We start from the raw sequence: 24,270 nt of genomic DNA on the forward strand, positions 1-24,270 counted from the left end.
AAAGAAAACCATAAAGCAGAATTTCCTTGGCTTAAGTGAGAAAGTAGGACAGCCAGATTATTGCCCACTCTACCATCTCCTTATCAGCATTTGTAATACTGATATAGAACTTTGCATTCTGAATAGCTTTACAACCACTATTCAAGTAACCTTTGAAAAAATCATACCTCCATGATATGCAGGAATCTGTCTTCAGAGGGTGGGTGTGTGGCCTGCAAAATCCGCCATATGTGTTGAGTCTCATCCAGAGATACTTCCAAGAGATCTCCAACCATCATAAGTTCTTCCAACTGGGCCTTAGCTCCAGGTGACAACTCCAATACTGGGGGTTCCAAACTACGGGGCACCAAAGGGCTCTTCCGAGGCTGTTTCCTTGGGGTGCTAGAACCTTCCCGCCCCCCTAAAAAAATCATAACATAAAACAAAACAATAAAAACTAGAGAAAAAGTGTAAGTATTTAGAAGAATGATCCAACCTCCCCCGGTACTGACTTCAGATATCTGGATTATGAATACTATGAAAATGTAAATGAAATTAAAAATACAAAACAAAAATATCTAGAATCCCGAGGCCTACTCTAAAAAATTGCTTTAGAGTTAAAAATTGGTTCTTTATCCTAATTGTTTATCCCTATTAATACTTATTCTTGTGGCAAGGGGAAAGGGAGGACCATAATCTCTTAACCCACATCCTCTCCTCTCCTTTTAATCCAAAAAGATTAAACATTTAGCTGCCCTATATAAATAAATGATTATCTTCCTAACAGACAATAACATGTTTGCTGTTCCATAAAAACTTAAATTTCATTATAAAGAAATAGACACCCTCTTATCTTCAGAGCTGTGACCTAAAGCAGTGTGATTTATCTTCACTGGGGGAAAAGGAAAGGCTATAGAGAAATCACGCTCCGAAGAAAGGAAGAATTAACATGACCCTAAATCAGAGTCACTATTTTTATTGTATTTTTATTATTATTATTATTTTTTGAGACAGAGTCTTGCTATGTTGCCCTCGGTAGAGTGCCAAGCCCAACTATTGGGCTTAAGCGATTCTATTGCCTCAGCCTCCCAGGTAGCTAGGACTACAGGTGCCCACCACAATGCCCAGCTATTTTTTTGTTGCATTTGTTTAGCTGGCTGGGGCCAGGCTGGAAACCCACCATCCTCGGTGTATGTAGCTGGTGCCAAAACCACTGTGCTATGGGTGTGGAGCCAGAGTGTCACTATTTTTAAAAGGCAGCAAGTTCCTCAACTGACAATGATCACATAGAGGATAAAGAACTACCTAATACAGATTTTATAGAATTCAGACACCTGGACTACAAAGCCTCTAAAATTCTTCTAATTAGGACTCTGTAATACTATGTAAATTTTTACATTATCATCTAATGCAGGAGTCCTCAAACTTTTTAAACAGGGGGCCAGTTCACTGTCCCTCAGACCACTGGAGGGCCAGACTGCGGGCCTGGAATGAGTCACCGCTAAGCAGGACAGGCAGTGGCTGCAAAAACACCCAGCAGGCCAGATAAATGTCCTCAGCGGGCCACATGTGGCCTGCGGGCTGTAGTTGGAGGACCCCTAATAATGACAGAAAATGCTAACAGGGATTGGCTTTTCCCAACCAAAATAGGATTTTCCGGTTCCATGAGCATTTCATGGCCAGGCACTATATTCGATAGCGATTTATAGTCTTAATTAATTAGACCTATTTTCTCATTAGTTTTAGGCTTATTTCCCCACATTTTAAAAAAAGGGTTATATGACTGGGAGTGGTGGTTTGCACCTATAATCCTAGCACTTTGGGAAGGTGAGGCAGAAGGACTGCTTGAGTTTAGGAGTTCAAGACTAGCCTGAGCAGAGACCCTGTCTCTATTAAAAGTAGAAAAATTAGCCAGGCATTGTTGCAGGTGCCTGTAGTCCCAGCTACTCAAGAGGCTAAGGCAGGAAGATGACTTGAGCCCAAGAGTTTTGAGGTTGCTGTGAGCTATGATGCCACAGCACTATGCAGTGCAAAAGAGTGAGACTATCTCCAAAAGAAAAAAAGGGGGGGGGGGAGCACCTGTGGCTCAGTGAGTAGGGCGCCGGCCCCATATATGAGGGTGGTGGGTTTGAATCCAGCCCCGGCCAAACGGCACCAAAAAAATAGCTAGGTGTTGTGGCGGGTGCTTGTAGTCCCAGCTACTCGGGAGGGTGAGACAAGAGAATAGCCTAAGCCCAAAAGCTGGAGGTTGCTGTGAGCTGTACTGCCACAGCACTCTGCCGAGGGCAACAGAGTTAAGACTCTGTCTCTTAAAAAAAAAAGGTTATACCTTGAGAACAACTCTTAGATGCAGAAGAATAAGCATGTTCTGCACAGAATGAAGGTGCTGTCCACATGTGAGTTACCACCTCCTCAGACTTGATGGGAATCTCTTCGTCACAAAAAAGATTAGGTTCCAGACTACTGGAGGACTTCACGCTGGCTGTGTCCTGAAGAAGAAACAAAAGGGGTATTCCGAGGAGTCATTTAACTTATTCCATGAAGAGGTTCTAAATGGACTTTCAGGTTATAAAGCTTCTAACATAAATATACGTAAAATACGACATTAAAATTAAATAGATGATATTAAATAAGATAGAAAATGTCCACTGGAGAGAAAAAGCATAATAAATATAGTTTCAAGTAAAAAGAGTATTTTTCAAAACTAATCCATAGAAATAATAAACCTCAAAAAAATTACCCTTAAGTAATCTATTTTTTATAGTCTACAACCCATAAAACTCTTACACCAACAAGTTAAGGAAATGACCCTTTAAAAAAGAAAAAATAAAAGAGGGGAAGAAAGGTTTAGATGTGCCATCTTAAGGATACAAACCATGTAATCCTATCTAAAGGTTTCAAACGTAGAATCTTAACTACCTGTTATTTTGCCATGTGTTAATGGACTCCTGTGTATAATGTGCCACCCATGTTTTTGTCCCAAACTTTCAGGAAAACGTACCTTGAGAAGGTGGCCTCTCCCCCAGTAAACATGCAGACCAGACTGCAATGCCCTCTTGTAGCTGCCTGCTCTGTGAAGGTTGCCCCTTCCCTCCCTGCCTCATTGAAGTCTGCTATGGAGATAGCCGTGTGCATGGCTCACAGGGTGGGAGTTTCTGAGGTCGCTCAGCCCATGGGCAGCCAGGCAGGTCCCTGGGGCCTGCACAGTGCTGCTGGGCCTCAGGCCTCCCCCTACACGGTATCTGCAGGCCTCACTAGCCCTGCTACTGCCCCTTCCCCTGATCACAGAGGTTGGTGGAGGCTGCTCTAGCTCTCTCACACTAGAACCCAGATCCTACTGGACTGGAACTCTATGTGCCCTGCCACCCCAGATAGGAGGACCCAGTGGCTCCTGGAGGCCCACTGGATTCTCCCACTCTTTAGTTTATACTACCCATGTCATACATAATGTGTATCTTTACTATTCACACAAAAATTTGGGCAAAAAAGTATGCATTATACACAGCAAAATAGTTACTGTTCTTAATATGATAAAGAGCCTGACTGATAAATTACAGTTATGTCTTCGTATAGTATAGTGTTAGTGATAGGTTTCTAGAAACCATGACTTTAAGCAAAACAAGGTAAAACAGGTCCTCGAATAACATCATTTCCTTCAACTTCCTTCCAATATAACAAGGATGAGGGAAAAAAGACTTGTTTTGTTATGTACCATTCAGCTTAAAGTCATTAGAATGTTAAGAGAACTCTAATTAGGTCCCGGATGATTGTCTTATGAAATTAGTTCCTACAAACTCACCCATATACCTTTAAAGACCAAAGTGCAATCAGGAAGACAGAAATCACACAAGATATTTCAACAAGAGAGAATATGGTGAACTAGTTCAATATTCAATGTGTATTAAAGGACTGAAAGGCAGAAGAGAAACAGAGATAACACCAAGATGATAATTTCAGGAGAGAATTATCTCTAGACCTTGAGATGACACAAGAAAAGAGGTAGATTTATTAGAATCTAAAAGCTTAAAAGGGGAGTCCTGCAGAGTTGGGACCCAGACCTTCACAGAGGAAGTAATGGCTGCTGTCTTTGATGAAACAGCATGTAGTTGGTTTCAGGGATGAGGGGGACAAAACAACTAGACATTAGAACCATTTACCTGGCAGGGTAAAAAAAAAAAAAAAAAAAGTGCAGTTCAGATGATGATGACAAGAACAGGGAATAAATAAGGGAAAGATCAAGTCTTTTCTTACTATTCAGGTCTTTTCTCTATTAGCAGAAGAGAGGCATCTGGCAATGGACAAATGTGTAGAGCAGGATTTGGCAAACTATAGCCTGTGGGACAATTCCAGCCAGCAGTCTGTTTTTTAATTAACTGCAAGCTAAAGATAGTTTCACATTTTTAAAGGGTTGTAAAGGAAATACAGAAAAAATCAAACAGAAGAATATGCAACAGAGATCATAAAATTCTTATTAACCCAACATTGTCTTTGTAGGGTGCATGAGAGGAAGATCTACTATCACCATGATGTTATCCTTAATTGAACATGATACTTTTCAAGTTTCACGGTACTTCACAAGTTTCAAAATAATGGTTAGTTATGGAAAGAACTTAGGAGAAAAATATTTTATAAGAGGATTCTGAAAGACAATGATACACACCAAGAATTTAGAAATAACAGTTCATAACCTTCTTCCCTATTCAAGAATTTAAGTCCTAAAATGCAAAAGATGGAAGAGTACAAACCCCTTACTTCCATTCCCAGGTGCTGCTTCTCACTGATCCGAACAGTCTTTTCTACCCTTGACTCTACTCGTTTCATTATAACTCACACAGGGAACTTTCTGTTACGCTTTCAAAATGAAAAGAACGTGACCAGAAAATGATAATGGAAACAGTGAAAGGTAAAAAGAAAATTTTAAGGGTGGCTCCTATGGCTCAGTGAGTAGGGCGCCAGCCCCATATATTAGGGGTGGCAGGTTCAAACCCAGCCCCAGCCAAACTGCAACAAAAAATAGCAGAGCATTGTGGCAGGTGCCTGTAGTCCCAGCTACTCAGGAGGCTGAGGCAAGAGAATTACTTAAGCCCAAGAGGTGGAGGGTTGCTGTGAGCTGTGATGCCGCAGCACTCTACAAACGGTGACAAAGTGAGACTCTGTCTCTGAAAAAAAAAAAGAAAGTTTTAAGCGACTTTCCCAGCATTAAGTACATATAAAGTATGAAGTGGTATAGGCTCAGCACCTGTGGCTCAAGCGGCTAGGGCGCCAGCCACATACACCAGAGCTGGCGGGTTCCAATCCAGGCCAGGCCTGCTAACAATAATGACGACTACAACCAAAAAATGGCTGGGTGTTGTGGCAGGCGCCTGTAGTCCCAGCTACTTGGGAAGCTGAGGCAAGAGAATTACTTAAGCCCAAGAGTCTGAGGTTGCTGTGAGCTGTGACGTCAGAGCATTCTACAAAGGGCAACACAATAAGACTCTGTCTCAAAAAAAAAAACAAAAAGTGTAAAGTGGTACAATATTAACTTCAGTAAAGTAAAAATACATTGATGGCACTAGAGCAAAAAAATAAAATACACAATATACTTGTCTATTTTACAAATATATACAAATGTAAGATTTCAGGCCCAAAAGGACCCAAAGAAATATGCTGTCTATCAGAGATAACTTTTACATATTAAGACACAGAAAGGTTGGCAGCTAAAGAATTGAAAAACAGTAAACTTCAAAAAATTATTCCCGAAAAGACAAACACTATAATATAGAATCTTTTTTAAAAAAATAAATAAATTGCAAAGAACACAATGGTGATTACCAGAGGCCGTGTGTATATGTGTGGGGGTGGGGGTGGGTGTAAATAGAGAGATATTAAAAGAGTAAAAAGTTTCTAAAGTTAGACAGGAAGAGTAAGTGCTGGAGATCTACTATACAGTATAGTGACCTAATCCTAGCACTCTGGGAGGCCGAGGTGGATGGATGGACTGCTTGAACTCACAGTTGCTTGAGCTCACATTTCAAGACCAGCCTGAGCAAAAATGAGACTCCCGTCTCTACTAAAAATAGAAAAACTGAGGCAAGAGGATCGCTTGAGCCTAAGAATTGAAGGTTGCTCTGGCACTCTACCCAGGGCTTAAGACTCTGTCTCTAAAAAAAAAAAAAAAATTGTTGTAGCAATCTGTATTATTTTTAGAGTTTAAAAGAAAAACTATCATCGGGGTGGCACCTGTGGCTCAAAGGAGTAGGGTGCTGGCCCCATATGCCATAGGTGGTGGGTTCAAACCCAGCCCCAGCCAAAAACTGCAAAAAAAAAAAAAAAACTATCATCGTATCTGGGATGACTAGCTTTCCCTTCCACTTTCAGGCCTCAAACATCAGGATTCAATAGCTTTTTTAACAAACCATGATGATCAATAATCAGGTATATACCTACACTGCCCTGCCTATTCATGTGATTACCTTCATATCATAGCCGTATGTCTCCCGAATGTCTTCATCAGAATCTGTTTCCTCATCATCATAGTCCATTGTTTGTCGAGGGGAAGATGATACACTGCTTACCGCCCGGTTAAAAGCAGACTGCTGGAAACTAGGTAAATGTCCCTAAACAACAAATAATTCCAAAATGAAGAAAGAGACATACTAAGTAAGCATGGGTAATTAACATGTGCTTTAGATCACCAAAATGCAATAAATTCACTAAGTGGCTAACAGAATTCTTCAACAGTCAGTAGAAATCAAATTATTTCATATGATGCCAAGGTACACATGGTATTTCCAGGTACTATTCCATTTTACTAAGTATGTATCCAAAGAAAATACTACGGATGTGCACAGAAGGAAGACGTCATGGATGATATAATTGCTGACAAGTTACTGTTTTTGTAATCAACTGGTAGATTGCTTTGATTTACCATTCACATACTGACAAATACTATCCCATAAAATGAAGAACGTAAATCCTAAACTTGCCTGTAAGTCTGGATTAGCAGCTGCTTTTTGAAGTTCTGCACTGATGATCTTTTCTGTTTTTTCTCGAGCTGCCTGTTCCACCATACGCTGGCTCAACACAGACAGTTTGGCCAGGGCAGAGGACAGTTCATCTGTGGCTAGGGCCTGCCGTGCTCTATCTTGCCAACTCATAGCACGTTCTGTCAAACACTGTAGGGCCTCTCCTTCAGGCAAGCGTACAGGCAACTTCTGAAGGGACACCAGGAGTGACAGAATAGTCTCTAGCCTGGGCCTTCGAGACCGCATACAAAGAGGGCAAAGGAATTTTACTTCTTTAGCCTGCCAGCTAGATCCTTTTTTCTGGGAACTTGATTTAGGAAGGGGAACACAGCTGTTATGGAACCAGTCTTTGCAGAGCTCACACTGCAGCATAAACCCACTGGCTGTCTTTCGGCATATGCAAAATTTTACTTCTTCTATGCGGTCCACCATTGTCATCTTGGCGAGGTTGGCTGCTCTGAGGGAATGCATAGCTTCAATTTCTTTTTGCTCCCGTTCTTTGAAAACTGCCACCTGTATATGACAAACATTTAAATGAAAGGAATCAATGCAACACACCTCCAAAACACCAAATCCACAAGACTGTGGGATCTTTCTCAAGTTATCAATTTTTGCTAATTTTCTAAGATTTGGAGCACCCTAGTAGTTTCCATGCAAATAATTCTTACCTGTTTGAAAAAGGCAAAGTGCTAACATATTTATTTATATCAAAAGAGTACTCTTCTATAGGGGGCAAGAGAAAGATAGTATGCCGTTAAATTACACAACTTGAGTATGAAGCCTGGCTCTTAAACTTACAGACAATAAATATGAGTTACAAAACTGTTGCACCTCATTTTTCTGAAAAAAATGAGGATACTACCAACTTTGTTTTGTTTAGGATTAAATAAGAAAGGCCAGGCGTGGTAGCTCATGTGTATAATCCTAGCACTCCAGGAGGTAGAGGAAGATCACTTGAATGCAGGAGTTTGAGACCAGCATGAACAAAGAAAGATGCCATTTCTACTAAAATTAGAAAAAAATTAGCCAGGCATGTTAGTGTGTGCCTGTAGTCCCAGTTACTTGGGAGGCTGAAGTAGAAGGATAGTTTCAGCCCAGGAGTTTGAAGCACTGCACTCTAGCCCAGGTGACAGAGTGAAACTCTATCTTAAAAAAAAAAGGACTGAGTAACATATAAAAGTGCTTAACCTAGTGCCTGGCACAAGGTAAACATTCAGGTAAGTATTAGTTTCCCATCTCTTTGCCATTCATTCTCTGGGGACAAGTTTTATACAAATCAATTTTTATCTCTTTTAGAAGGCCTCTCCAAATTCATGTGTACAACACCTGATGAACAATTATAATAGTCATTTCATGAAACTCATTTCAACAAAGTAAATAAAGCAAATCAAATTTAATTACTGTAAATACTGTCAGTGCATTTTCTTTTTAAACTACTTGGAGTTTTGAAACAATTCCAAAATAATTTCCAGTCCTACTTGTCTGGCAAGATTGACTTTTTAGGCAGCTTCTCTTGAAGAGATCATTTTCATTGGCCTAAGAACAGAATCATTTGTAGGCAGAAAGAGCTATATCAAGTTACTTAGTGTACACAATTCCCAAAAAGCTGTATCAAGTTACGTAGTGTACACAATTCTCCAAAGAGCTATATCAAGTTATTTAGTATACACAATTCCCAACTACAAATATTTTGAGCACTCACTATACTGTTGAATGCTACTAGAAAATGCTTTAAAAAGTAGTTAGTAAACTGCTACAATTCCTTTGAAGAGCACAAAATGTTAATTAAGAATGGATTAGATTAAGAGCCACAAAATGCTACTGAATTCTAATCAGTAATTCCACTCCTAAAAGTGTAAGAAAATAATTTAAGAGAAGGAAAAGACTTGGCATACAAAGAAGTTCAATTTTTGTTACTTATGACAGGAAACAATCATAGGAAAAATGCTCAGCATTAGAAAACTAGAGGAGGTCTTCATTTTGTTCAACACAGTTTTACTGTAACATTGATGAGAAAAAAAAACTGGCCAGAGCCTCTGACTCACTAATTCACCAAAAACAGGATAAATACATATGTTACTTTTTTATTACTCTTTCTTCAACATATGTATCATTCACATTTATTTCAATGTTTAATGTTACAAGTGTTTTGGACCTTTAGAAGTTTGGTTAGAAATATATTACAAGAACTTAACTCATTTCTCAGCTCTTATTTATCAGTTCATAAAATTGGTTTCATTCTATGTCATTGCACTTGAAGTCATAGTTTCCAAGAACTTATTGGCAATGTTAAGTGAAAACTCACTGTCTCAGCAAACTATGGACAACATCATGGAATATTAAACAACTATTAAAACAATAATGAAAAGAGATATAAAAAAAAATTCTGAGAAAAGAACAAGGTAGCTGACTTCTTCTATACTTTGAGGATAAATATATTTAAAAATGTGGAATACGTACTCATAAAGCCAAAGATTAAGTTTATAACAATGAAAACAGTTAAAAACATAAAAACAGTAAACCTGCTATATCTTCACACAATTCTATATTTACTGAGCAAACTCAAAAGGCATTAATTACATCATCTCTTACCACCATGGCTGTATCTCTGGTTTCTTCTAATCCTTCCTCTAGATCACTCAAAGGCTCAAGGTCTAGATCCTTTTCTTTTTCTTTTTCTATTAGTTCTTTTACTTTTTTCCTTCTGCTTTTGCCACTCCCATATACACCAATGTCAGTCCGGGGACTTAGCACCTATAAAAATAAAACCAAAATATGAAGTCTGGTTCTTAAAAAATTTTAAAGGTGAAAATAATAAAGAAACATTTATTGAACACTCACTGAATTCCAGGTACTTTCCTAAGGACTTTATATACATTATCTATTTCAATCCTCACAACAACCCTAGATGGTAGGTATTACGCATATTATTCAAACAAGGGAAACAGTTTCAGAAAGGAAACAACTTCCCAAGGATACAGGGTTAGCAATTAAGGAACCAGACCTAAAACCTGAAACTATTTTATTCCACAGCTTCTCTTCTTAACTACTATGTGCAATTGCTTAAGATGAAAAGGGTACGCATATAAATTTGTGCTTCTGAGAAATAAGATCTTTCAGTGGCAAAGTCCAACAATAAAATCCAGGCTGACTGCTTTTTCTGCAGATGGCACAAGAGTAACTGGAAATGCCTGCCTAAGACTCCATATTTTAGGTCAATATCTGATATTACCTAACAGGAAGCACTTGAATAAAGGTGACTATATAAACTGAAGACAATTATTATTACCGATAGGTGTTATTATCAACTGCTTATGGGAAAGCTGAAGTTCGTGTACATAAAGTACTCTTTACCTGTAACAATGTATGGCTAGAATTCTTCTTCAGAAAGGTCCTCCCAGTCCGTTCTCTCCATGCTCTGGCAGCTGCTACTTGTGATTCCACCTGGGGCAGCGCATCAAGACGCACAGGGATAGGGCGTCCCTTAGCAGATAAACTCTCAAGCTGCTCTAAGTAAGCATAATTGCTGCCACTCTAAAAAATAAAAATATATTCTCACACACTTTGAGTTCTTATGAAGTCTGGCAATACACTGTTGAAAGACCTTACAAAGATTGATATTAGCTTTTCTATTAAATATTATTCTTTAGACCTAATTGTATCTCAAACTAACATTACTTCCAATGTCATATTTTTAAAAGTTTGTGTAGGCTTGGCACCTGTAGCTCAGCGGCTAGGATGCCAGCAAAATATACTGGGGCTGGTGGGTTTGAACCCGGCCTGGACCTGCCAAACAATTGACAACTACAACAAAAAAATAGCTGGGCATTGTGGCGGGCACCTATAGTCCCAGCTACTTGGGAGGCTGAGGCAAGAGAATCCCTTAAGCCCAGAGGGTGCTGTGAGGTATGACGCCACGGCACTCTACGTAGGGCGATATTAATGAGACTCTATTTAAAAAAAAAAAAAAAAAAGTTTGTGTAAATTTACTTTTCTTTTTTGCAGTTCTTAGCTGGGGCTGGGTTTAAACCCGCCACCTCCGGCATATGGGGCCGGCGCCCTACTCTTTTGTGCCAGAAGCACTGCCTATGTAAATTCATTTTTTTTAATGAACATGTTACCAAAGATTTGATTTGTTAATTAATGAAGAGCACCAGTAGATATAAAAACCAGTTCCAAGAACAATACAAAGAACAACCATGTATAAATACAATTAGAAATGAAGAAATGAATTTGCTAATAGAAGTAAGTGTTTAATATCATGTAAGACAATGGAATTACCTATTCTACAATGCAGAAATCAATTGTACCATTACAGCCTAATTGAGTTGCCTATCTATGGACATAATTCATTTGCATTACTTTTTTTTAAAAAATAATTGATAGAGCTGTAAAATAGGCTGGCCAATAAAAATATAAGGCATATATCCCTATAATCAGATAATCATAGAGGGTCCATGAGACAACATCAATATTCCACTGAAAAGACACCTTATAATATTTTGCCTATTCAAAGTCTTTCACAATTTTCCCAACAACTGAAAAAGCAGTATCTTAGTAACACTAGCTTGGCTGACCAGGAGCTGTGGGTCACTGCCACTGCCTAGCATCATGATATAGTATCATACCACATATTATTAGACCTGGAAACATCAAAATTCAAAGCTCAGTTTTTACTGAATGCCTTATCACTTTCATACCATCACAAAGTTGAAAAATTTTAAGTCAGGGACCATGTGTATTGTGATTATTCTATTCTAAAGAACCAAAGGTTTATAGGAGTCATCTGTGAGATGGGCCATTACCCTACCTGATGGGCAAGATAATCCAAAAGTCCCCTTACCTGAATAGCTTCCACTTTAGCTGTCCATTCTCGAGCCTTTTGTAAAGCTTCTTTTAGGGACAACACATTGGGTAGAAAGGCTGGAATGTTCTTGGCTTCATTCACAATGCTTTCTAAACTTGCCATGCTGTGCCTTGGTCTAAAAGAACAGTAAAACCAGGATGGGATGCATGAGAAAAAGTTCAACTATTACCAATTCATATATGTGATTTCATTTCATTCTTACCATAATCCTATAAGGAAAGCAAAGCAGCTAGAATCTTTCTTTCCATTTTACAGATAAGCAACTTTCTCTCAACGGAAAATTATTTACCCCAAAGACATTTAATATAATAAATGACACACCTGAAATACTGACTTGGAATGTCTCTTTTACTATACTAAACTGCTTCTATTTTAGTTCTTTATAGTATCTAAAATTATCAGAAATACATTTTTGATAGTAATGTAGAAAGTTTACTTTATCTTCAACTAATCATAATACAAGGTAAGAATTACACTCATCCTAGGAACTAAGAATAAATTACTATGGGCTCATCACTATAAAAGATAGTGGTTAATTCTGCCTAGGAGAATTAAGAAAGGCTTTGAATTAGGCCTTAAAGAAATATGATTTTTTCAAATGAAAGGTTAAAAAAAAGAAACCACGAATATTATAAACAAAGGCAGAGAGAAACATTTAAAAAGAAGTTGGGGTCAGGCATGGTGGCTCATGTCTACAAATCCTAGTACTCTGGGGGGCCGAGGTGGGTGGATTGCTTGAGTTCAAGAGTTTGAGATCAACCTGAGCAAGGGCAAAACCACCTCTCTACAAAAAACAGAAAGAATTAGCCAGGCATGTTGGCATGCACTTGTAGTCCCAGATACTCAAGAGGCTTAGGAATGAGTATTGCTCAAGCTCAGGAGGGTGTATGTGGCCGGCGCCCTGACGACTGAGTTATAGGCACCACCTTTTTTTTTTTTCCCATGTAATTTCTAAGGTGAAGATGAGAAATCTATTTGCTTAGAGAGATCACATAGTTAAGTGACAGCTGAAATTTAAAACCTTTCTACTTCATTCTAAAGTTTATAAATTTTAACTACTTTGCAGCCACTAATTTTGTATGCATTTGATTGGAAAAGCTTACTCTGTGTCTTCAGAATCATGACAGTTCAAGGAGATGGGAGCATATTGTATAGGCAAAGCTAAATAACTTTGGAATGTAAAACTATGATATGGTATACTTGATGAAACTGATAGCAGTCTACCAAGTGAAATTTTGTTGGTAGTAATATTTCAAGTGATCCTACCCCTCGGCCTCCAAGAGTGCTGGGATTACAGGCATGAACCACTATGCCCAGTCACATTAGCTGCTAAAAAAATGCTTTCATAGTTAACTCAGCCAAATTAGTTGATATACAGTCAAATATCATGAACACTTTACTTAATTTATTAAATCCAAGAGGTTGCTAATTCTTTCTGGGGAGAGAGGGCTTCAGCAATTCTCTTGCCTCAGCCTCCCAAATAGCCGGGACTATAGGCACCCGCCACATCACCCATTTTGGTTTTTTTTAATTGTAGTTGTTATTGTTGTTTAGTAGGCCCAGGCCAGGTTCAGCCCCAGTATATGTGGCCAGTGCCCCAACCTCTGAGCTACAGGCGCCAAGCCTAGGTTGCTAATTCTAATGCAACTATTTAACATTTTCATTCCTAATTCTCATCTCCCAATACTTTCCTGCATAAATTCTCCATTCCAGGAAAGCTCATTTATTTTCTGTCACCTGAACATAACCTACACATTTCTTAAACTTAGTTTATGACATTTCTCTTACTGCCCCTTTCCACTTCTACCCTACTCATTCTTCAACTTTCTAAGTTCTTTCTTTTCTCTCAAGCTTCTCTACTGACCATACAAGCAGACTATGATCTCTCTTCCTCTGAACTCCCACAGAATTTTTCTATACCTCTCACTTAACATTAATAATATACTACACTGAGCTTTGTAATTCTTAGTTCCTAATTATAATAACATTAATCATAGGCTCTAAACAAAATACTGCTTTATATAACAAGGTTTGTTAACAAAGTGCTCGGCACAATAGTTTACAGGTATTTGAAACTGGCTATATGCAGCCCCATTTGGTAACTTCGTGATTGGCTAGGGAAGGCATAAAACATTTAATTAAACATTCAATATCATCACAATAAACCATTTGTTGGAGCCAGACATAAGAGAACCCACTTCCTGGCACTGCTACCCTGAAGTGAGTTTAGATACATGTGGTATTCTAGGGGCCTCGTGATGAAAGTGTTGCCCATGGACGTTCCTATTCAGCAAGAAACCATCCAGCCTGTCTATACTCATTACCACCCACAGGGACCTTTCCAAGTCAGCTTTGCTAAAGTAGGGAGGGAAGAGAATCTCTCCTTCCTCCAAGCTCTGGATTCCTGGGGAAATGCCCTTCCTGGGCCCAATCAATTTGACTAATACTGCTTATCAAGAAGGGAACCCTTTAGACACATCAAAATCCTAAAGGCAAAAAAAAAAAAAGAAAAAAGAAAAACTTTTAATGAAACAGGCCCTTAAGCACCTCCTTCCAACACTATCTTCTCACTTAATCATTAAAGAGGCAACAATCACCAAAATATATGTTCACCTTGCCTGTAGGCAGACCTTAGCCTTTTCTTCCCATCGCTCAGAGACTGTAAGGAGCTCCTGCAATTCAGCCATTGCTTTCTCCACAGCATGGTGGGGTGCCAACCCTACCCCAGAGTCTATTAGTTTCTTCATGACATCCAAAGTGACTTGTTGTGGATCAGACAGGGTCAGTCTTACTTCATCCAACCACCGAGCCTGCTGTAATTCTTGCTTCAGTCTGGGTAACTCAGGCAGCTCCACATAAAGACTAGAGCCCATGTCTATTAACATCTGGAGTTTGGAAGAATCCGGAGTTTCATCCATCATGGCCCCCTGAGCACGCTCATGAAACTCTTCCACATCATCCAGCAGATTCTAAATAGGTTAAAAAAATAAAAACAAATTTAAAAGATACAAAAAAGTACAGAATATAATTCAGGCAACTATTGTTTCTAGACCTTTTCATACTCTCACCATCATAGCACTATTCAGGTATGATAAATTAACAAATATGTTTCTCTGTAATTACATCTATCTATGGTAGTGGTTTCTCAACCTTCCTAATGCCATGGCCCTTTAATACAGTTCCTATGGGTCACAATCCACAGGTTGAGAACCGCTGATCTATAGTCCTACTTTTAAAATATGATTGACTCAAAATTTAGTTACTGCTGACTTACATGCGTCATTGTTCTAAACAGTGTTAAATAAGACAAAAAATCCTTCCCTTCAAGGGACATTCTTTTTTTTTCTTTTTTTTTTTTTTTTGCGACAGAGCCTCAAGCTGTCTCCCTGGGTAGAGTGCCATGGCTTCACTGCTCACAGCAACCTCCAACTCCTGGGCTCAAGCCAGTCTCCTGTCTCAGCCTCCCAAGTAGCTGGGATCACAGGTGCCCACCACAACGCCTGGCTATTTTTTGGTTGCAGCCATTATTGTTGTTTGGCAGGCCCGAGCTGGATTCAAACCCGCCACCTTAGGTGTATGTGGCTGGCGCCTTAGCCGCTTGAGCCACAGGCCCAAGCCTCAAGGGACATTCTTAATATAGGCCAGACAGTAAATAAATGAATATAACGTTTTGGTTAGTATTAAGTGCTCTAAAATAAAACTGAGCAACTCAGTAGAGAATGACTAGGGAGGAGGGGACATATTACTTAGAAATGGCAGTTACAGAAGACCGAAGAACTGAAACTAAAATTAGGAGGAAGCTGGAGTAGGAACATGACGATATGGACTTTAGGCAGGGCAAATAGTAATTACAAGGACTACATTTGTCTTAAAGAAGAATGAGCTTAGTATGTTGCTACAAATGGGCAAGGGAGAAATGTAGTTAAAGAACAAGCAGAGGTCAGATTACATAGTTTCTTGTAGATTACAATGAATCACAATTTCATCCTAATGACTACCAGGAACCACTAGAGGATTTTAACCGTAGAGGAGTGATATGATTTGATTTATATTTCAAATTATCACTGTGGTTACCGAACAATTTTAAAAAATGTTAGCAACAAGAGAAGAAGGGAAAACAGTCAAAAAGCCATTGCAGTAATCCAAGGGGCAGATTCTAGCGGTATTGACCATAGTTTAAGCAATGGAGATGATGATACATGCTTTGGGGATATATTTTTGAGACAACAGCAGCCAGCACATGTTGTGTAAAGACGGACATAGGGTATAAGGAAAATAAAAGAATCAAAAGTTGGATGGTGACTGTGGCTCAGTGAGTACGGTGCTGGTCCCATATACCGAGGGTGGTGAGTTTGAACCCAGCTCCGGCCAAACTGCAAAATATCTGGGCGTTGTGGCAGGCACCTGTAGTCCCATCTACTCAGGAGGCTAAGGCAAGAGAATCACCTAAGCCCAGGAGGTGGAGGTTGCTGTGAGCTGTGACACCCCAGCACTCTACCGAAGGTGATAAAGTGAGACTCTGTCTAAAAAAAAAAAATAAGGGTTTTGATTCATTGTAAGGCTTTTAAGATGCTTTTTAGTCTACCAAATGAAAATGTAGAGTATATAGCTGGATATAAAAGTCTGCAGAAAAGACGAAAAGCAGTCACAGCTGGAGATATGGGAATCAACAGGATATAGGTAATATTACACATCATGTCACTGAGCACCTATAGTACAGAAAGGACTGAGACTCCTAATATACTGCAATACTTAGAAGTCGAGCAAAGGAGAAAACAAACAATACAGAAGATTTAATTCTGCCCCAAAACCCCAGAGAACTTGAGGAAAAAGGAAAGAAAGAAGGAAAGAAAATAACTTAAGGAACTGCCAAAGAGCAAAGAAGAACACTGGAAAATTACAGTGTCATGGATGTATTAAAAAACATCATGTAAGAAGAATAATCAACTATGTAAATATTCTTATGAAATGAAGTAAAGCAAGAACACAATTGATAATAGATTTCACAAGTTGATAAAAGCTATGTTAGACCCCCTACCCACTCCCAAAACACAAAAACATACTCAATACACCCCCCACTAATATATGGGGTCTTCTGGATCCTTGAGTGTAACCTTTTGAATGAATCCAAATTTTACAGAACAAATCCCTTTATTAAAAAGTTTGAATTCAGGGCCGGGTGCAGTGGCTGACACCTGTAATGCTGGCACTCTGGGAGGCCAAGACAGGTGGACTGCTTGAGGTCAGGAGTTCAACACCAGCTAAAGGAAGAAAGAGCAAGACCCTATCTCTAAAAACTAGCTGGGGTGTTGTGGCAGGCACCGTAGTCTGACCTACTAGGGAGGCTGAGGCGACAGGATCACTTGAGTCCAAGAATTGGAGGTTGCTGTGAGCTATGACACCACTGAGGGTGGCAAAGTGAGACTCTGTCTCAAAAAAAAAAAAGTTTGGATTCAGTTGAAGGAGTTACACTTGGGGATCTGAAGGGCCACATGTGGCCTTAATATCATAGGTTCCCCAACTCTGCAGGCACAAACTATCAAAAGATTACTGTGTAGATTAATATATCTGATATGTACTTTTTTTTTTTTTTTAGAGACAGAGTCTTACTTTCTCATCCTCAATAGAGTGCCATGGTGTCACAGCTCATAACAACCTCCAGCTCTTGGGCTTAGGCGATTCTCTTGCTTCAGCCTCCCAAGTAGCTGGGACCACAGGCATCCGCCACAATGCCCAGCTATTTTTTGTTGGGGAGTTTGGCCAGGGCCAGGTTTGAACCTGCCACCTTCGGTATATCGGGCTTGCGCCCTACTCACTGAGCCACAGGCACCGCCCTGATATCTACTTTTGAGATTTTACATATTCATTAAACCATCAGGACCCTGGAAATTTCAGAGCTCTGTATTTTTAAAAGTTCATGTACTGGCTCAGCGCCTGTAGCTCAAGCAGCTAGGGCAAAGCCACATACACCAGAGCTGGCAACTTCGAATCCAGCCCGGGCCTGCCAAACAACAGCAAATACAACCACAAAATAGCAAGGCATTGTGGTGGGTGCCTATAGTCCCAGCTACTTGGGAGGGTGAGGCAAGAGAATCTCGCTTAAGCCCAAGAGTCTAAGGTTGCTGTGAGTTGTGACGTCCCAGCACTCTACCCAGGGCAACAGCTTGAGACTCTGACTCAAAAAATAATAATAATAATGATAATAAACTAATAACTCACTGACACATGTAGATTCTTTTAACGAATTTTTTGCATTTCAATTACATCTGCATTAAATGGAAGTTCTGATCTAAAATAATATAGAAAAAATTTCACTCTGTCACATAAGCTGGAGTATAGTGGCCTGATCACAGCTCACTGTAATCTCAAATTTCTGAGCTCAATCTATTCTCCCACCTCACTATCCTGAGTAGCTGGGACTATAGGCATGCACCATCACACTTGACTAATATTTTAATATTTTGCAGAGATGAGTTCTGTTGCCCAGGTTGGTTTTGAATTCCTGGCCTCAAGTAATCCTGATGTCTCTGCCTCCCAACATGGTATAAACCACGGAAAAAAATAATTTTAAAGTAGGTCAAGTCTCATATTTTTAAAAGAAAAATAAAGGCTAAGAGAAAAACTAAGAGACTGCCTAACTAAAGAACCTTAAATAGCAGCATATGTATGAGAAAAGAAACAACAGAACAAAAAAATAGACATACCATCTGGTTAACTCCCAACAGTAGCCCACATAGGAAAGGATACTACTCAAGAAAACAACATAATACTCCACCTTCACTTGTCGAGCTTGGCTGATGACGCATGGGAGACTAAAAAGTTGTTGGACAAAGGCCTTCAATTCTTCCACTGTCAGTTTGGTCCGAGTCCTTCCACTATCTGAACTCTGCCTGATATGAAATAATATTGACATGTAAGTAAGAAAAATTTATAGTCATTCTGGTATCAAAGGGGCTCCTGGTCATTTCAGAATTTGAACCTAAGGAATCCTACTTAGTGTTCGAGGAATTCTACTGTAATGGTGATTGCTTCAAAGAGTTTTTTTTTTCTCCCCAAGTAAAGCTTTATTCTTTCAACTTTCAAATTTACATTTCTGGGAGCGTGTGATTCTTTCGCATCTACTACTGCCTTAAGCGAGGTCGGGCGTTTAGATTCCACTCCCCTCACTATGACCACTGGCAGCAACACCTCAATTCAGGACAATCCCCCGTTGTACCAAGTCTCAGGGCCTCCTCTTCAAGAGAGTTTTTAATGGCTCACCACCCATAGCACAGTGGTTATAGCGCCAGCATCGAGGTTGGCGTGTTGGAAACCGGCCCAGACCAGCTAAAACAATAATGACAACTGCAACAAAAAATAGCCTGGTATTATAGGACTCCCAAGTAGTCCCAGTTACTTGAGAGGCTGGGTCAAGAGAAGCTTTTAAGCCCAAGAGTTTGAAGTTGCTGTGAGCTGTGATGCCATAGTACTCTACTGAGGGTGATGTAGTGAGACTCCATCTCCAAAAAAAAAAGGGTGGGGGGTTTTAAGTTCTTCGGTTAGTGACTTGAAGATTCTTACTCTCCAAGTTAGTCCCTCCAAACTATAAGCATTAAATATTTTAAACATTAAATACATTCCTCATAGTGGAATATTAAGTTTACTGATAAAACTAAAACCTATATTCCAAGCTTAAAATGTAAAACAAGGGCTACTAACCTCCCTTAGGGGACAATAAGCCCTCTGAAACTATTTCAAAATTTTCTGTGTATATGCATGTTTCTAAGGAGATCGCTAAGCTTTTGGTAGGTTCTCTAAGGAGCAGGGAGGGTCTGTGACTTAATGGCAAGTTAAGATCCATTGGTCAATGTCTCTAAGAAAGGTTCTCTAACGAAATGGTTTTAAAAAATTTACAAGTTGGGTGGTACCTGTGGCTCAGTGTGTAGGGTGCTGGCCCCATATACTGAGGGTGGTGGGTTCGAATCTAGCTCCGGCCAAATTGCAACAAAAAGTAGCTGGGCACTGTGGCAGATGCCTGTAGTCCCAGCTACTTAGGAGGCTGAGGCAAGAGAATCGCCTAAGCCCAGGAGTTGGAGGTTGCTGTGAGCTGTGACATAACAGCACTCTACCAAAAGCGATAAAATGAGCACTCTTAAAAAAAAAAAAAAATTTACAAGTTAATTCAAAACCCAATGTGAACTGCTATAGAAAAAGCTATTCAGGCTTAGCGCCTGTGGCTCAAGCAGCTAAGACGCCAGCCACATACACCTAAGGTGGCAGGTTCAAATCCAGCCCGGACCTGCCAAACAACAATAATGGCTGCAACCAAAAAAAAATAGCCGGGTGTTGTCCCAGCGCCTGTGGTCCCAGCTACTTGGGAGGCGGAGGCAGGAGACTGGCTTGAGCCCAGGAGTTGGAGGTTGCTGTGAGCAGTGAAGCCATGGCACTCTATCCAGGGTGATAGCTTGAGGCTCTGTCTCAAAAAAAAAGAAAAAGCTATTCATAGAAAAGGTACATATTAGAATGAATAGGAAATAATACCACAGGAAGGCTCGGCGCCTGTGGCTCAAGCAGCTAAGGCGCCAGCCACATACACCTAAGGTGGCGGGCTCGAATCCCCAGCCCGGGCCCACCAAACAACTATGATGGCTGCAACAAAAAAATGGCCAGGCGTTGTGGCGGGCGCCTGTAGTCCCAGCTACTTGGGAGGCTGAGGCAGGAGACTCGCTTGAGCCCAGGAGTTGGCGGTTGCTGTGAGCGTGATGCCATGGCACTCTACCCAGCGGGACAGCTTGAGGCTCCGTCTCAAAAAATAATAATAATAATAATACCACAGGAATTTAATACACATGGATTGTATTAAATCAATGGTACACATTTCTATGCTCCTTAACAACCACCTCCTCTTTGTAACCACCTTTCTTCAACCTGTAGTGTCATTTATTTACAAATATTTATTGCATACCTACTACATGCCAAATGTTGTTTTAAGCACAGGAAATATGGCAATGAACAAAAAGACAAACATCCCTAACCTCCTAGTCTAGTAGGGTGGGGAAGAGGGAGGATATAAATGATAGATAAGTAAATTAATATACCAGAAGGTGATATGGCCAGGAAAGAAAGGTAAGAAGGCTGCAATTTTATAAAGAGTAATCAGAAAAGGCCTCTCCAAGAAAGTGACATTTACACAAAAAGACTTGAAAGAAGTGAGGGAACAAGCCACTGAGATTAGTAAAAAAAGAACTCCAAGCAAAGTGAAGAGCAAGTGTGAAGGTCCTAAGCAGGAAAGTGCCGGGTGTATATGAAGAATAGCAAGAAGAAGAGTATTGCAGGGTGGAGCAAGAAAAGGATAGTAGTAGGGGGTGAGACGAGGCATTACTGGGGCAAGGAGAAGCATGGCCACAAGAGGTCAAAGATAACGTGAAGCCTCACAGGCCAGTTAAATTTTGGGTTTTACTCTGAAAGAAATAGATAATTCTTTTTCTAGTAAAGAGAATTAAACTCTTCTTGCATTTACCTGTGTTTCTGCTTTTTGCTCAGAAGCAGCTGAGCCACAGAAGCACAGGTCTCAGCTTCTTTTACAGCATCCCTGAGTTTTCGAAAGAGATCATTCTCTGGGTATTTCCTATCCTCCGCATCTTCTAGCATTACTCGTAATTCAATCAAATCTGTAAAACATAAATAAACATAAAGCCATATACTACAACCTATAGACTTAAAAAGCCACTCTAAAATCTTCACCTCACTCAAATCATCAACCTATTTGGAGAAATATACTGCAGGTGTGAAAATCTCTCTGCTGCAATAAAAACCTTATAACCAGGTATAACATTCTTAATCCCTAGAGACTATTTTTCTCAGGTAAGGAAATTTCTTGTTTCAAAAAAGCCTCTAGTGATAGTCCACTGGTAATAATGGCTCCCCAAAATATACAATATAGCTACTGTAAGTTAGATCTGTCTCATTTTATGTTGGTTTTTTCATTTAAAAGGCAATTCTCAAATGAAAAATTAATCAACCCATTAATTTCCATTAACCCATAACCCATTAACCAACCCATTAAAAGGCAATTCTCAAATGAAAAATTCAACCAACCCATTAATTTCAAATGAAGCCTGGGATTTTTCTCTTAATGAATGGAAAAAAAACAGAAAACTAAACAAGACTTCTTTCAAAGTAACCCAAATTTCAGTATATGCATACAAAAGGAAGAAACTTAACCTTTCTTGTGGTTGAAGTTAGCAGATAATGCTTCTGTAACACGACTGACCCAAGTGTCATAGGACTGTGCCCTAACTTTTACACCATATAGCAGAGATGGGAGGTCTTCTAATGGGTAGCGATATCTACAAAAATAAAAAACAAAAACAGAAACAATGGACATAAAAACCTCAAAGAAACAGTAACAACTTGACAATAAATTGTTAAGTATAATTAGCTTAAGAAAAGTACAATGTCCAAGGGAATGAGATCTTAGTTTACATATAGAGAACATCAATACAACCCACAGTCCCACAGTTTTAGTATAAGGAGACAAAGAAGATGTGAAATCAATTAATAAACTAATTTTAGCAGCCAAGTTTAGGGCCAAATTTAAAGACCTGGTCCTTGGGAGAGAAACAGATAAAGAGAATCAGCAGTCCAGAGACAGGGAAGGGGATAACGAAGAACAACATTAAGACTTTGTTTTTTAAAAAGGTAATGGAAGTTTCAGAAGATACTTCTAGATACCTAAGACATTTCTTCTGCATGGGGCAAGGGCACAGATCAGTTGGATGGTAGAGACACACAAGCCGCTCAGGATTACAGGAGCATGTGAGAGCAGAGAGAAAACAGGTGGTTCTGCAAGCTGAACACTGTCGCTCATCATCAGGAACAAGTTCAAATACTTCTTCTTCTGACATCAGGACACCCTAAAATACAATTTACATCACTAAATGAAGTCTTTCTAGTCTTTAAAGCATCGAAGAACTTATTATATTCTACAGGTGTATCTCTAATTTAAGGCACAAACATGAGAGGTACAATGGCACGTTAAAATGCTTTCTAGACTTTATCATTACTAATTTTTTTAAATGGGCAAAACTAAATTTTAGTAACTAGGATGTACATTTGACTGATAAAACTATAAAGAAATGAAAGGAAGTGACTACTACAAAAGTCAAGACAGGGCTTGGCTCCCATATCTCAGTAGTCAGGGCAACAACCACATACACCAAGGTAGGAAGGTTCAAACTCAGCCCAGGCCTACTAAACAACAATGACAACTGCAACAACTATTTGTATGATAGAAACAAGGTGACATAGTGAGACTCTATCTCAAAAAACAAGAAAAAAAGGGAGGGGGAGGGGCGCCTATGGCTCAAAGGAGTAGGGCACTGGCCCCATATGCCAGAGGTGGCGAGTTCAAATCCAGTCCCAGCCAAAAACTGCAAAAAAAAAAAAGTCAAGATAGTTTTTTGAGAGGCACTGTTGGAGTAGCTGACAAAAGTTCTATTTCTTGACCTAAATGGTGATTACTAGGTTTAATTACCACATAATTCATGAAGCTACTGTATGTTTGCGTTGTGGTTTTATTTGTATTCTCTTTAAAACAATAAAAAGACTAATTTTTTAAAATTACTGTCCTAAGGGATAATATACCCTTAAACCAGGTAAGTTAAGTGAGTAACCTATGATCTAAAAACATTAACACTGATATGTACAAACAAATGCAAGGACAAAGAGTTTAAAATAAATTAATGTAAATCAAAATATAATATTTTCTTTATTTTGAGACAGAGTCTCACTACATCACCCTCAGTAGAGTACCATGGCATCACAGATCATAGCAACCTCCAACTCTTGGACTTAAGTGATTCTCTTGCCTCAGCCTCCCAAGTAGCTGGGACTACAGGCACCTGCCACAACAACCAGGCTATTTTTTGTTGCAGTTGTCACTGTTTAGCTGACCTGGGTCAAGTTCAAACCCGCCAGCCTCGGTGTATGTGGCTGGCACCATAACTACTGTGCTATGGGTGCTGAACCTCAAAATATAATCTTTAGCATGATGCCAGAAAGACAGTTAAGTCAAATTCAGTATGCCAGCTGAAGAAAGCACAGCACATGAAGTGCATTTTACCAAGACCACCACTTACAATACAGTTTCTCTTCACAGTTTCTGCTTACTTGAACAAGGTACTTGTAAACCCAATTCTTTTATAAGCAAACTTTCTTCACTTTAACAAGGTGGGGAATCCAATAATTTATTCGCTGGAGTATTCAAGACACACTTTGTTCATTATACATTTTGGTTTTTTTTTTTTTTTTGAGGCAGAGCCCTCAAGCTGTCCCCCTTGGTAAAGTGCCATGGCATCAAAGCTCACAGCAACCTCCAACTCCTGGGCTCAAACGAGTCTCCTGCCTCAGCCTCCCAAGTAGGGGGACTACAGACAC

The 24,270-nt window shown here is 39.6% G+C and overlaps 1 protein-coding gene across 1 annotated transcript in view; it reads right to left on the minus strand.

Moving 5' to 3' along the window:
• The window catches only part of KDM5A (lysine demethylase 5A), a 104,420-nt gene that overhangs the window by 13,157 nt on the left and 66,993 nt on the right, over positions 1 to 24,270 (minus strand). Inside the window, exons 14-25 of the mRNA XM_023517084.1 lie at positions 22,567 to 22,748; positions 22,057 to 22,181; positions 21,353 to 21,503; positions 18,629 to 18,743; positions 14,467 to 14,822; positions 11,830 to 11,968; positions 10,341 to 10,520; positions 9,579 to 9,740; positions 6,948 to 7,499; positions 6,435 to 6,578; positions 2,309 to 2,468; positions 168 to 388 (exon numbers count right to left, since the gene is read on the minus strand). Coding sequence (XP_023372852.1) covers positions 168 to 388; positions 2,309 to 2,468; positions 6,435 to 6,578; positions 6,948 to 7,499; positions 9,579 to 9,740; positions 10,341 to 10,520; positions 11,830 to 11,968; positions 14,467 to 14,822; positions 18,629 to 18,743; positions 21,353 to 21,503; positions 22,057 to 22,181; positions 22,567 to 22,748 — 2,487 coding nt within the window. The remainder of the gene's footprint in view (positions 1 to 167; positions 389 to 2,308; positions 2,469 to 6,434; positions 6,579 to 6,947; positions 7,500 to 9,578; positions 9,741 to 10,340; positions 10,521 to 11,829; positions 11,969 to 14,466; positions 14,823 to 18,628; positions 18,744 to 21,352; positions 21,504 to 22,056; positions 22,182 to 22,566; positions 22,749 to 24,270) is intronic.

Source organism: Otolemur garnettii, unplaced genomic scaffold, assembly GCF_000181295.1.
Source record: "Otolemur garnettii isolate 467f Iridium unplaced genomic scaffold, OtoGar3 scaffold00104, whole genome shotgun sequence".
In the NCBI taxonomy this organism is placed as follows: Eukaryota; Metazoa; Chordata; class Mammalia; order Primates; family Galagidae; genus Otolemur; species Otolemur garnettii.